Raw genomic sequence first — 12,889 nt, 5'->3', positions numbered from 1 at the left:
CAAATGTCCATCCTCTGTTTCTATTTCTTTGTCTCTTCTTTCTTTCCTCAGTTTCAGATTAGACTTTTGACTCTTGCTTCATGATGCCGCCAGCAGGAATTATGAGATTAGCATCTTTGTTCAGAAATGATGTGGTTTCATTGCTGTGATGTAAGAGAGACAAGTACTTAATGTACCTTGCTACCTAAGGGAGCAGAAATTTTGTTTTATAAGTAAGACTGTGTAAACTCTGTTCTTAAAACCTGTTCTTCTCTGCTACAGTGTAACAGATGTATTTGACGCCCTTAGCATTCGGTTAGTCTGTTAGTATCTCATAATCTTGAGTGTTTTCCTACCGTGCCCTTTGATGTGACTCTGATGTGATCTTCCGTTTGTTCTTTGAGTACGTTTGCCCTCATCGTAATATAGCTTCATAGTTTGGGGTAAAAGGAACTGAATGTTATAAATCTGAATATTGCAAATCAAATAGGCCATAATTCAAGATGCCTCAGTAGAGGTTGCTTGGAGTGCAGCATCTTCTATTTATGCCCAACTTGTGTTTGATAAAGTGAATATGACGTTAAGTTAGAAAAGGTGATCCAGATGCAATCTGAAAGTGGTTTGACAGTGTAGAGAGATGAAAAGTCCATTCCTTCCCTGAGTAGCTTGTTCTGCATAAAAGACTATACTTGGAAATCTGCTGGTTAGCTCCACCTATGTAACCTGTTCTTTCTTTGAATGTAGCTTTTAATCACCATGTTATACCAATATGTCATATATCTGACAAAACTTCAGAGCTTGTTATGTCTGCTCATTTACATTTTCCAGCTAACTACAGTGCCAAAAAGAATGGAAGTAGAGTGGTTTCTAATGGAATTTATTCTCTAAAAAGCTATGCAGACAATTCTTAGTTACAGCTTTGTCTTCGATTGTTCTATCATATGAGTTTAGTATCAGGTTTTCCTCTGTTTTGCCCAGGACTGATAATGTAACCAGCATGTAGTCATCTTACTCGTCCTTTCATGGTGTGGATCAGGCATTAGAGCTCTTGATCCCAGGAACTGCTCTGATTTTCCTTAAGTAATTAAAAATTATCATCAGCAGGCCAAAGATCTGCTTAGGCAACTCTTTTGGGATGCTCGTTTTCTGGGTCTCCTAAGTTAAACTGTAATGACCAGCAGATGGACTTCTAATGTCTTTCTCAGTTATGAATAGACTGGAAAGTATTCCATCATTATCATACCATCATTCTGCTTCTTTTTGCAAGGGACATGTCTCAGTGCCCCAGTATGCTTCACTTCTCTTACTAGTTCATAAATACTAATTATTTATTGTCTTTCATTTCTCTCTTCAGTTTTCTGCACTTCCTGACTTCAGTAATGTAATTGCTGCTTCCAAAATATTCTCAGCCAAAATTGTCTGCTTTTTCTTTCTTGGTTGTGGTATATTCATTTTTTTTGCCTGTCTAAAAGTTTTTCATTAAGAACTCTCTGTTGATACTTCACTGTTGTGTTCTATTCTTTTTCTCCATCTACTTAGTTACCCTTATAATTTCCATGAGTTTCAATCTTATAGAAATGCATGTGTGTGCATGAATGTATACCTGTGCATGTAGGCACACATGCGTTTGTTTTAAGAATTGCTGTCTGTTTGTCCATGGTGAGTTTAATCGGGCAGAGGTCACCGCCATGTAAGCAACTGGTAGCTTTTGCTTCAGTGATTTATCTTTGTTTATCAATCATTATCCATCAAACTATGCCAGATGTTTCTGGCAGTGATATAATAATATCTTCATATAAACATTCTTGCTTTCCAAGAGTTAAACAGGACTGTTCTAAAGCTTTTGAATTAATCTTTTGGCGAAAGTAGTGTGCTTAAGAGATAGATCATCCCTCACATTGCAGAGTCAGAACATTCCTTTATACATTGTATTCTCGCTGTGAAGAAACTGGATTGCGTGAAAAATTACTTTGTATAAAATCCTTATGCAGCTTTGCTTGAATCTGCAAAACGTTCTTGATTATACAGCTGTTCATTCTTAACCACTCCAAGAAAATTCTTGTTTCATGAAATCTATACCATTAATAATATTATGCTTGAAAACTGGAAGCAAGCAGAAGTCATGGAACTTTTGTATGAGTGTGAAATATTTGTTTCTACTGCTGTTTCAGACCTTTCTAAGTCTGTTTTACCCAGGGAAACCAGCAGCTTCCAGATGATGGTGAGTTTAGCTCCCTCATCTGGTGCATGCTGTATGTAATGTTTTCAGATTTTTTTTCTCTTCTTCCTTGCATTATATTTCTCCCATCCATACACTTCAAACTTTATTGTGTTTTCTTAGGCAATATGTAGAGGAGTTCTAGGACTGACTGAGGTGCCTGATAGAAAATGCTATAAAAATGCAAATGTCATCATTTTTATTCAGCTTTCTGCTTACTTGTGGAGGGTTTTCATTTAAGCCTGACAAGTGGGATATTTGTTCTGTACTGAAAAATTAACTGGTTGCGTTATGATTTTTATAAACAGGAATTGCATTCAGCTGTAGGTTGGCTTATTTTCCTTCTTTCTCTTTTACAGCTTTTTCACTTCCAGATCTTACGGAACAGTTTGCACCTCCTGACGTTGCTCCACTGATTCTTATCAAGATAGTGGAGACAATTGAAAAGAAAGGTAGGACAAAGAGTAATGTATCAAGTATTTCGCTACTTACGTGAGCCAGGACTGCAGACTCAGATCCAGAGCTGGCATCTCCCCTGGCTATAGCCACTAATGCATCACATTACTCAACATACATGAAATAATCTCATTCAAGTTTTGTTGCATTGGTTTCTGCTTAGTAGAGGCTTACTGGGACCGTAGGAGCAAAAACAAAGCTTACCTCAGATGACATTTAATAACTTAACTAATGTATTATTGTTAGGTGAGGACGAAGGGCTTGGTATTGCTTTGTTTTTTGTTACTGATAAGCACCTGATGATGATTTTGGAAATGCCATCAAGCATTGAATTGGATACACAGCTAAGCAAGTAATGTTTTGCCGCAAAGAGAGGGAGAAAAAAATAATTAAATATGAAAAAGTTACAAGAACTGTTTTTATGCTTCAGGAGTCAGTTCTTCATTGCTGCTGTACGCTGAGCCAGCCAGTGCTATTTTTATGGTATTGTTGATCTCCTGCTTTCCTTTGTTGATATGTCTCCATGCTTCTGAGGTTTTCCCCTTCCTTCTGCTATGTCTAGCTTCTTTTGCCCTATTTCTTTCCTCCTGACCCCTCCTCTGTTGACTTCAGAGTCCTGGCAAGGTAAGGAGTAGCTCAGTGGACCCTGCTCATTCAGTGGCCTTACAGCCAGGGAGCAAGAAGATTGGTATTCTGATCACATTCAGGCTGCAGTTCTTGGGGACTTAAGTCCTCGCATACTGCTTTGATACTGTAAGAGAGCATAAGCCTTTCCTGAATGACTGAGTGCTTGATAGTATCAATGAGAAGGGCAAACATTTAGCAACAGTTTGCATAAGCGAGTATTGCTTTCAGGAAAGCCACTGTGATTATTAAGTCGTTGCTGTTCTACATCCCTAGGAATGGTCTCTTTCCCTGTATCTTCTCTATATTCTCTGAAGTAGGGAAGTTTTAAACAGCATCTTTCACATGAGAACACTGCATTGATGTAGTTTATTTAGGTGGATTATCAAACATATTATGTGACGTATACAGACATTTTCTCTCACACCAATGATGTGATGCTCACCCTACCTACACCGTGAAGTCATGGGCTGTGTGGACAGGAGTTGTAAGGGTTACCTGTCCACAAAAAGGGCTGTTGACTCCATAGGGTAGCAAAGGTTAGGCATGCTTGTGACTTAGGTGGCTCAGTTAAATCTTTAAAGCTAATGAGGGTGTGTCTGAACTTCTGTCATGTCCCAGTCCCATTGTTGTGGGGTGGCCTGGCTTAGATTACCCACTTCTTATCCACCTCAAAGACATGGTGTTCCGAGCTGGCGTGTAAGTTATAAAGGAAGATCTGACTCCCACATTGCTACTGCAAGCTGTTGTCTTCCTTGGGGTACATAAATCTGTTTCCTAATCATGCCATCCTACAGCCAGTCTGTGGAGAGTTGTGCAGAGTATGTGGGACTGCTGGCATCTCTGATCTTCCTTGGCCACCATGTTCTGCAGACCCTGCAGTTTGCACATAGAAAGAGATTTCTTACAGCCTTAAAAAACAATCACATTCCATAGCATGGTAGGTATATGGTGGTGAAAGAATATTGCTAATTTATACTGTCAGTACTTATTTGAAGAAAACAGAAGTATGTTGTGTAATGGCAACAGTCACTGGAATATTAACATATCTCATCAATTTTGTTTTGTAGGTCTGGAGTGCTCGACTTTGTATGCAACACAAGGCTCAAGCAGCTCAGCAGAATTAAGGCAAATTATTGAATGTGGTGAGTACAGTTCTCTTCCTTAAAGCACTAGACACATTTTGTGGTCAGTCTGCTGCTCTTTTCTTTGTTCCTCTACTCAGCTTATATATTTATCTGCTTCTGAACAACAGAACATTAAAAGGACAAATACAAGTTAAAAAGGTTTCTAACCTTTAATATGAAAGGCATTTTTCACTTTTGCAGGTTGTCTTTCATTAGTGACTACGCTGCATGTTTTCTTCCAAGAATAGTTATTTTAATCGTTTCTTGGTCGCTTGCTTGTTCAAGGACTAACAATCTAGCTGTACAGAGAATAACAAGGTGCTTTGCTCTGAAACAAGATGAAGATAAACTATGCTTGTAAGGCTACAGTTTATTATTTTGTAAACAAAGGGTGGTTTGTATACATACAGTTTTGCGTGTGTGGTTTTTTGGTCCAGTAGGTGGAGAAGTAATAGCTGCACATTCCCTGCCTGCTGTATGAGATGATGCTGGAAGGGAAGGAGAGTTGGGTTAATGCTGCTGCAGTAGGCTGAATTCTCAGATTTTGGACAGAAAAACGCAACTTTCTCTTTTTGATATTCTTTATTTCTACTTCAGGCCAGAAAATACTGGCATGTCTGTGCTTAGTTGCAGTATGAGAGATCAGGAGCTATCACAGGCGGAGTGCTTGAGCACGCTTTTGCAAGCTGGGGAGCAATGTAGGGTGTGAGCTTCCTTGCATAAAATAGCACAAAAATAGGAGGGCTAGAAAATGAAACTAGTTACATGCCATACTGCCAAAGGGACAAAGGAAGCAAACTCAAACTGTGAATTAGCTCTCTTCATTTTTAGTAATTGCAGATACTAGCAAGATGAACAAGAGATGATACTGTTGGAGTTGTCAGTTCCTTCAAGTGGAAAGAGCATCCTGTCCTGTTCTGATTGTGGTGCTAATAAAGAAGTATATGAATGCAGCAAGCAAGGAGAGATGTGTCTGTGGTGCTGGCAGCCTAAGCTGTATTTTTAGTATTGTAATTCTATTTTTAAGTCCAGATAAATCCAGATTTTCTATGGCACCAATATGAACATATCTCTTAATCTGAATCCCTTTTTAAGTCTCTAAACTGAGGTGTACTTTTGTGAAAGGTTCATATATCTCAAGGGATAAAGAACTTGTGGTTTATATGTATTCTTATTTAAAATATAATTAGCATTGAGAAGAGAGAACAGGACTTTACCCTTTAGTAACAGTGTATCTTTCTGAGTTGTCTTTAAGATAGGCACTGTGTGTCCAGATACTGGATACAAATAGATCTCTTCCTCCACCTCCTGTCTTAGAATTAAGAGCGTGCTAATTCAGAGAGCAAGGTCAACTTTTGTCTCAAAGTTGTGAACTGCGTTACTGTGCTTTTCTGCTTATGGTTAAAATAGTCTCTATATTAATTGGATACTGCTTGTTAGCTTCAACACAGTGCTATCTAGCTCCAAAATCAGAGCTGACTTGCATCTGGCCAGCTCAGCAGATGCGAAGAGTCCAGGTCGTTTTATCACATTACACCCAAAGAGCTGCAAAGTACCATACATTTGTTCTTACTCATGTATTCATTATACTAATTCAGGATGTGCTTCAGAGAATGGGTTAACACAGAAAGAACCAGGATTTAACATGGCATATGAAATAAAAGCATCCTGTAAGCCACAAATTAATGAAAATATTTCTTATGAAATTGTGGTTGGATTCTCTATAATTGCCCTTGTAGAATTCATACCCACATTGCAAGTTTTTTATCATCTGAACCATTCATAGTGTAAATGCTTTGGTGTCTGGTAAGAATTGAGGTCATGCTGCACAGAAAGGAGGTGGAGGAGCACTAAGTTTCTCACTATCACCTCCTGACTGCCTGTTTTCACTGTCTGTGTAGACATACTACATATCTGATCCTTCTACATCCCTGTTGAATTCGGTTTAAACTGGCTAGATGGGTTCAGGGGACTTGACTAGCCTAGAAAATTGGTGAGCATTACCTCTAATACTTCTTAATTCTTCTACCAAATATCAGTCTTTGTAAACATTTATGACCTTACTGTGCCAGAGTTTCATGTTTTAAGATGAATCTTATCTTTCTTTCACTAAGTAAACATTTCTGTGTTTTCCTATTTTTATTTTTGCTGCTAATATTCCTTGTTCTGGTGCTAACCAGTAGTCCTTTATGTGACACTCCCAAATCTCAGCGCAAGCCATAACTGTCCTGGAAGAGTATCAGGTTTTACAAGATAAGCCCTAGCAGCTGCATAAACCAGTCAGCACCCAGCTCTGCACGTGTATATGTTTCGACTTCCTCACATAAATATTTACAGGCTTGGAGCCCCAAGCTGTTAATCAAACTTCCAGTTATAGTAGAAGTAGACACAAGTAGGGAAGCTGCATCTGCCCGAACCCTTGATTAATACTTACAAAATATTTACAAAATACTTACACAAAATATTTACAAGTAAAACAGAAACCTGTTAAAAATATTCTGATGTTCCATAACATTGCCAACATACAGCAGGTCACTACCATTATTCTGAGTGCACCCCTGCCTTGTAAATTACAGAAGACTACATGCAGCTGTGGAATTAATTTGGTTTGTCACATGCAAAAGACCTGGGCATGCTGTTGAGCACTGTATGTTCTTCATCTCAAAGATGCTTCTTGGTGTCTTACATTCTTATGAGTAGTTCCACATAAGCTAGATATAAGTGGGCAGTTTTTTGACTTCGTATGATGCCCTAGTATCATAAGCCTCTATATTTTTTCCAGTTTCCAGTTTTTCAAACGTGTGTTGCTTTTTCCCTTTAGATGCTGCTTCGTTGGATTTAGAGGTATTTGATGTGCACACTTTATCAGATGCTCTCAAGAGGTATCTCCTGGACCTGCCAAATCCCATCATTCCAGCAGCGGTTTACAGTGACATGATTTCTGTAGCTCAAGGTATGGTTATCGCATTATTTTAAATGTCAAACAGAAAAAATTTTATTAAGATTCTGAATATCTAGTGGTCCTGCTATCATCCACAGAACAGGGAAGATTCTGCAGAACCTGACAGCATCTCAGAAAACATATATACCTTTGCCGCTTTCGATGAAAGCTGCTTCAGTTCAGATCTAGACATGCATAAGTTACTTAGCTGTTTAGGTATACATAATAGAAAATATAAGGGATAACACAGCTCTCTTCATCTCAGTAAGTAGAATAAGTATAGAAGTGGGCGGAAAAATCAAGGACTTATCTGTATGCAGAAAGCTAATTTTTAACTTTTTATCAGTGCTGACAAAGTGAATGCATTAGAGGTCATGGTGTTCTGTGGTACATTGGGAGTTGCAGATTATGAAGTGAGAGCTACATGCATGTAAGATTCATCATGTACTATGGTCATTTCAAGCAAGTACAGCTTGTAGGCTTTCAGCTTGTGGGCCAGCTATTCTGTTGTATATCTCAGGACAGGATATTGTTACTGGTAACCTTCAAAGTCTGAACAACACCTGTGAGTCTTATCTAGTGCATCTCAGAACTATCCAATCATGTGTGACACTAAACACGAGACAGACTTCTGCCAGTACACTCTGAACACATTGTGGTTTTTACCAAAATGCGTATGTGTTTCCACTTGACTTTTAAATATTTGTTCTTTACTCTTCGCTGAACATTTCACTTTTTTCAAAATAAAAAGTAAGTCTTACGACACAAATGAAGGACAGGATTATTGTTTTTTGCTGTACAATTTATGCTTCCAAAAGCATCAGATATAGTTTCATTTTAATCATTGAATGTTCCTGTGCTGATATCAAGAACCTTTTTCTGTTTGCTTGCAGAAGTGCAGAACTCGGAGGATTATGCTCAGTTGCTGAAGAAACTCATCAGATCTCCAAATATACCTCCCCAGTATTGGCTCACACTCCAGTATTTGCTCAAACATTTCCTCAGAGTTTGTCAAGCCTCCAGCAAAAATCTTTTGAATGCAAGGGCTCTGTCTGAAATTTTCAGCCCTCTGCTTTTCAAATTTCAGACAGCAAGGTATGTGGGTCATCTTTATTGTATTTTGTACTGAAAATATGGGCTAGTCATATGCAAAATTAAGTTTAATTAATTCATTTTCTGATCTTATGTCTAATATGGAGGGTTATGTTGTAAGTTTTTCCAATATTTTTTGACTAATTCTGATGTAAATTTTTGCATAATCACCAATTCTTACTATCTCTTCCATCTCTTGCAGCTCTGATAATACTGAACACCACGTAAAAATCCTTGAGGATTTAATCACAAGTGAATGGAATGAGAGACAGTCTGTACCAGGTAGGAAATGTTTTTATTTTAAAAAATTAGATACCATTGTTTTCTTAAATATTAAAATTCAACTTAAGGGCACTAAAAGCTCATTGCTTTTCTGTTCTAATAAAACTTAATGTAAAAAGTGCATAACTACAAAACTAAGTAGAAGTTGTTCATATTTTCTGTAGTGGCGTGCAACATTTGTTTTATAAGAAATTGTCATTTACATTAAAATAATTTTAGTACACATGGTTTGTATAGCCTTAAGACTTTCGTTTCCTTTTCAGTAACTTGTCAATAGGAACTTGTGAATTTTAAGGCTTGTAAACTAGTAGAATGTATGTCATGCAGTAGTGGGGGGAAAGCAAATTTTGGAGGTGTTATTTAACTCTCACTCCGCTCCCAGTCAAATTTTCCTAGAACTACAATATCTCATAGAGATCATCAGAATAAAGTAAGACTTCTCCCTTTATTTACTTATATGTATTTTTTAATCTAAAGACTTTAAAGATTTATTTATCAGCATCCATAAAATACGCCGAGAATATTAAAACTCCAGTCAGAAAAGTTAGGTTACACTTTTATTGATTTTGTGAGTTAGCATCTAATTTAGCCAACAAGCAGTAAACCCCACCCTTAATTTATGCAAAAATCCTCAGTTTTAAATCAGATCTTTGGTAGGAGCAAGATAGAGCTGCTAACTATGCGCAAAGGAAATTATTTACACAGGGAAACTTTATATGTTAGCTTAAAGTAATTTCTTTTATAGCCTATTAACAGACAATACCCAAGCAAAGAATAGGGTGATGGTGAACAAGAGCATAGGGTAGGCTGTAGGTCTCCCGCCATTCTATTCAAAGTACAAGATAAAGCTCATAGCAGTAGGGCTTCTAGGTATAGTCTGCTTAAGACCTAGAAGAAGAGCTAGAGCAGCAGAAGAATGTCTTATTTCTTGTGTTTCAGATAGGGGTACTGTATAATCCCCTTCATCAACAAATGAAGATTAATTTTAAATGGCCAAGATTTTTGTTCCTTATAGCTTTGACTGGAAGTCTTTTCCAACTTTGTCAGCTCTGTTAGTTAGGAAGCTTTCTCTAACATGTAGTGTTCATCTATTTTCAGCTAGTTTATACCTATTAATTTATACCTGTACCTATTGTGTTTAATTTTGTCAGTTAAGCAGTTATTTCCAGAACTACAGTGGTTTTTATCTCCTAATGCTACATAACAACCATGAGAGTCCATCCAGTCTTCTAATGACTGTTTGTGCTGTTTTACTAAGTATCAGCAAATAACTACCGATTGTTAAAGAATTATTTTCTTTAACAATAACTTGTTATAAGCCTTAAAAAACAAAATACTTCATTGAATTCACTAATATTCTAAAGAGTCTGCTAATTGCATTTTTTTTTTAATTATATATTCACATATGCTTTAAGTTATGTAAATTCATATGGCTAGAGGCCCTGACTGGGAGGTTAGAAAGGCAGGGTCAACAGTGAGAGTTTTCTTAGTTGTACTAGAGAGATTGCTTAGTTGCATGCCATCCTGAGTTGTTTCGTATGAGGGAAATATAAAACTGAAAGGTGCTGTTATTAGATTAGAACTACTAATGAGGGCAAGGAGTCTAGTCATCTTGAGGTATAATTGAGGTGCTTGAAGAAATGTGGCTGCATCCAGCAGATCAGTAGGCTTTGACGCTACATTAATAATTGTAATAAAACATCTGCTTGTTTTTAATACTGCTTCTGCATTAATTAATACTTTAAGGCAGTAGTTTATTTTGAAGGTCTCCTGGGTTTTTTTTTTATATGGTCTATTATAAAAGTAGAACTCCTTCTGTGTGCATTTTGAAGTCGATCCTGGGCAGCGGAATGTTTTTTAGTAGGGCATTTGCACGTTCAGTAATATGCCCTCAGATATGAATTTTCAATCTTTGTAGTCACTTGTGAGCATCAAAGATTTCACTGTGGCATGTGTGCTGGGACAAGCAGCTGATGCCTTGGCATACCCGTGATATTAGCAGCAAGCACAGAGCAAACAGCCGGTGTTCTCATGCTTGCTAACTTGTTGAGACCTTGGAATCTTATAGTAAGACCCATGAGTTAATAAGAAAAGAATGCATTAGACTGAAAATATGAAGATAAGGGCCACATCTGTGGTAAATAGTGGATTGCACTCGATCACTGTAACTGCGGGATTCTCACAGGTGGAAATTCACTGGGGTAGCTTGCGGTAGCTGCTGACTGGATACAGAAACACTGTATAAAGTTTGCATCCTGTCAATAAAGGTAATGTCACTTGTTGCCTTATCGCGGGGTCCGTGCCTTAATCGCTACAGTCTCTGGTTAGCTAGCCTCTGCTCTTAGGACTGTAAAGTGTTGGAATAATTTTCAAAAGTTAAGTCTTAATAGAATGTTATGTAAGTTTACAGGATTAGAACATGAGCCTGTTTTCCTCACCAAAAGCATTCGGTGGCCAGTTGATCTGAAATGCTCTTTTTATTGTTCTCATAGAAGACTTTAAGGTGTATTTTCTGTTATTATCTTCAAGATTATTGCTTGTGGTAGCTTGAGTTTCCATAAAAATTGCTTCAACGTATTGTAATAAAAGGAAGATTCCTAGAAAAGATACCTTTTTTTTTCATGTAAGTGTTCTGAGAATGACAGTCTATAATGGAATTTTAAAAGTGTTTAAGTTACGAGTTTTAAGCAGAAAGAATTGTACTTGTTGAAAATAATGTAGTGACAGCTAAGCAATAACAGAGAAGCCAGTGCTACCAGGTTTCTTCTTTTCCTCACAGGCTGGAGTGATAGTTTCCTCCTTTCTTTTTTCTTTCTGTTATTCCCAAGCCTGGATGAAAACATCCTGTTTAAAATGAGCTGGGCATGAAGTTTTAGTGCTATCTTACACAGTACTTTTTAGAGGTAATTGATCTAAAGAGGGAGTACCTCTTTGCACAACGGTGGGATTTTTTCTTATTGCATCACACACTAATTTTCCTTCTTGCCTTAAAGCAAAAGAAAGTATGCAATTGGACCTTATATCTTAAAATTAATATCTTAAATTGGTCATCTTTAATTGGACATCTTACAGCTACCGTGGTGTTTTGCACACTGTAATGCAAGAACTGGAGTTACTCCTAGGCCATTACTTGATTTTTTTTCTGGACTGATTTTTTTCTTCTCTGTCACAGTGTTCAAGAGCAAACTATGCATTTTAGTTTGTGAATTAGAATAGTGCTTAGCCCACTAGAAAAATTAACATACGGAAGTTGAAATACCTGTTGTGCCTATGTATGTAGTAGGTGAAGACATGGTAATATTGCAGTAAGTCTGGGGAAGTGGTTGGTGTTTTGAATAATTGGTAGCCAGACGCATTTTCTGATTCCTGTCTTGTTCTTCAGCTTTGTCAGTAGAGGAGGCAAACGTTGGTGTTAGTGGGCAAGCTGGGTGATTTAGCGTCTCATCTTAACACCTCATCTTGATGAACAGCTTCACAGACTTGAATTTAAAGGATTATGCTGATTTTACAGTCAGAAACAAAGTATACATCTCTAAATATGCAAAATAGTAATATTAGAAGAAAATTTCTTAATTGTAACAGATTATAGCTAACCGTGCTGCTTATGTCTCTCAGAATCTCACACATTATAAAGAAGTGTGAAGGCACGTGTGCTTTTACAGTTAAATATTGAATAGTAGGCTATGGTTGTAGGTATGGAAGACCGAGTGTTTTCTTCAGTTATTTTTCAAGGATTGTAAGGGCTCCTGACTTTGCTGTCTGAACAAGGCCTGCCCGGGATGCAGATCCTAGAGCTGTCCCTGTGTTCTGAGCAGTGCAGTCCTTTCGAAGGTGGTAGCTGGGAAGGCAGGTCGTACTGGGGAAGGTAGGTGATAGGAAAGTTGGGAGGGGTTTTTTAGGGAGAACATAAGGAGAAGGGGTCCTCTTGGGATTGCAGGGTGCTGAGGAGCATGGAGTGTCTTTGGATGTGCGAGATTAAAGTGTGTCTTTTCACAAGAAGGCAGAGAGGAAGGTGGATATGGTGGAAGGGCAAGGCAACATAGGGAGGTGGCGTTGTGGGCAGACTACTGGTGAGGAACAGAGGAAGAGCTACTGCAGTGGTGGGAAGGAGCTGCTGTCCTGTGTGGATGAATCAAAGCCTCGTATGGTCTGTACACTAACTCAAGCCTG

At 37.9% G+C, this 12,889-nt stretch overlaps 1 protein-coding gene across 2 annotated transcripts in view; it reads left to right on the top strand.

Moving 5' to 3' along the window:
• The window catches only part of PIK3R1 (phosphoinositide-3-kinase regulatory subunit 1), a 55,193-nt gene that overhangs the window by 25,203 nt on the left and 17,101 nt on the right, over window positions 1–12,889 (top strand). For both annotated transcript variants that reach the window (XM_069880726.1, XM_069880727.1), the window contains exons 2-6: window positions 2,557–2,649; window positions 4,348–4,422; window positions 7,226–7,357; window positions 8,239–8,440; window positions 8,640–8,719. In XM_069880726.1, coding sequence (XP_069736827.1) covers window positions 2,557–2,649; window positions 4,348–4,422; window positions 7,226–7,357; window positions 8,239–8,440; window positions 8,640–8,719 — 582 coding nt within the window. The remainder of the gene's footprint in view (window positions 1–2,556; window positions 2,650–4,347; window positions 4,423–7,225; window positions 7,358–8,238; window positions 8,441–8,639; window positions 8,720–12,889) is intronic.

The sequence above is a fragment of the Phaenicophaeus curvirostris genome, chromosome Z (genome assembly GCF_032191515.1).
Source record: "Phaenicophaeus curvirostris isolate KB17595 chromosome Z, BPBGC_Pcur_1.0, whole genome shotgun sequence".
Taxonomy (NCBI): domain Eukaryota; kingdom Metazoa; phylum Chordata; class Aves; order Cuculiformes; family Cuculidae; genus Phaenicophaeus; species Phaenicophaeus curvirostris.
Note: the sequence above shows the minus strand (reverse complement) of the source record. Positions and strands in the feature narration are given on the sequence as shown.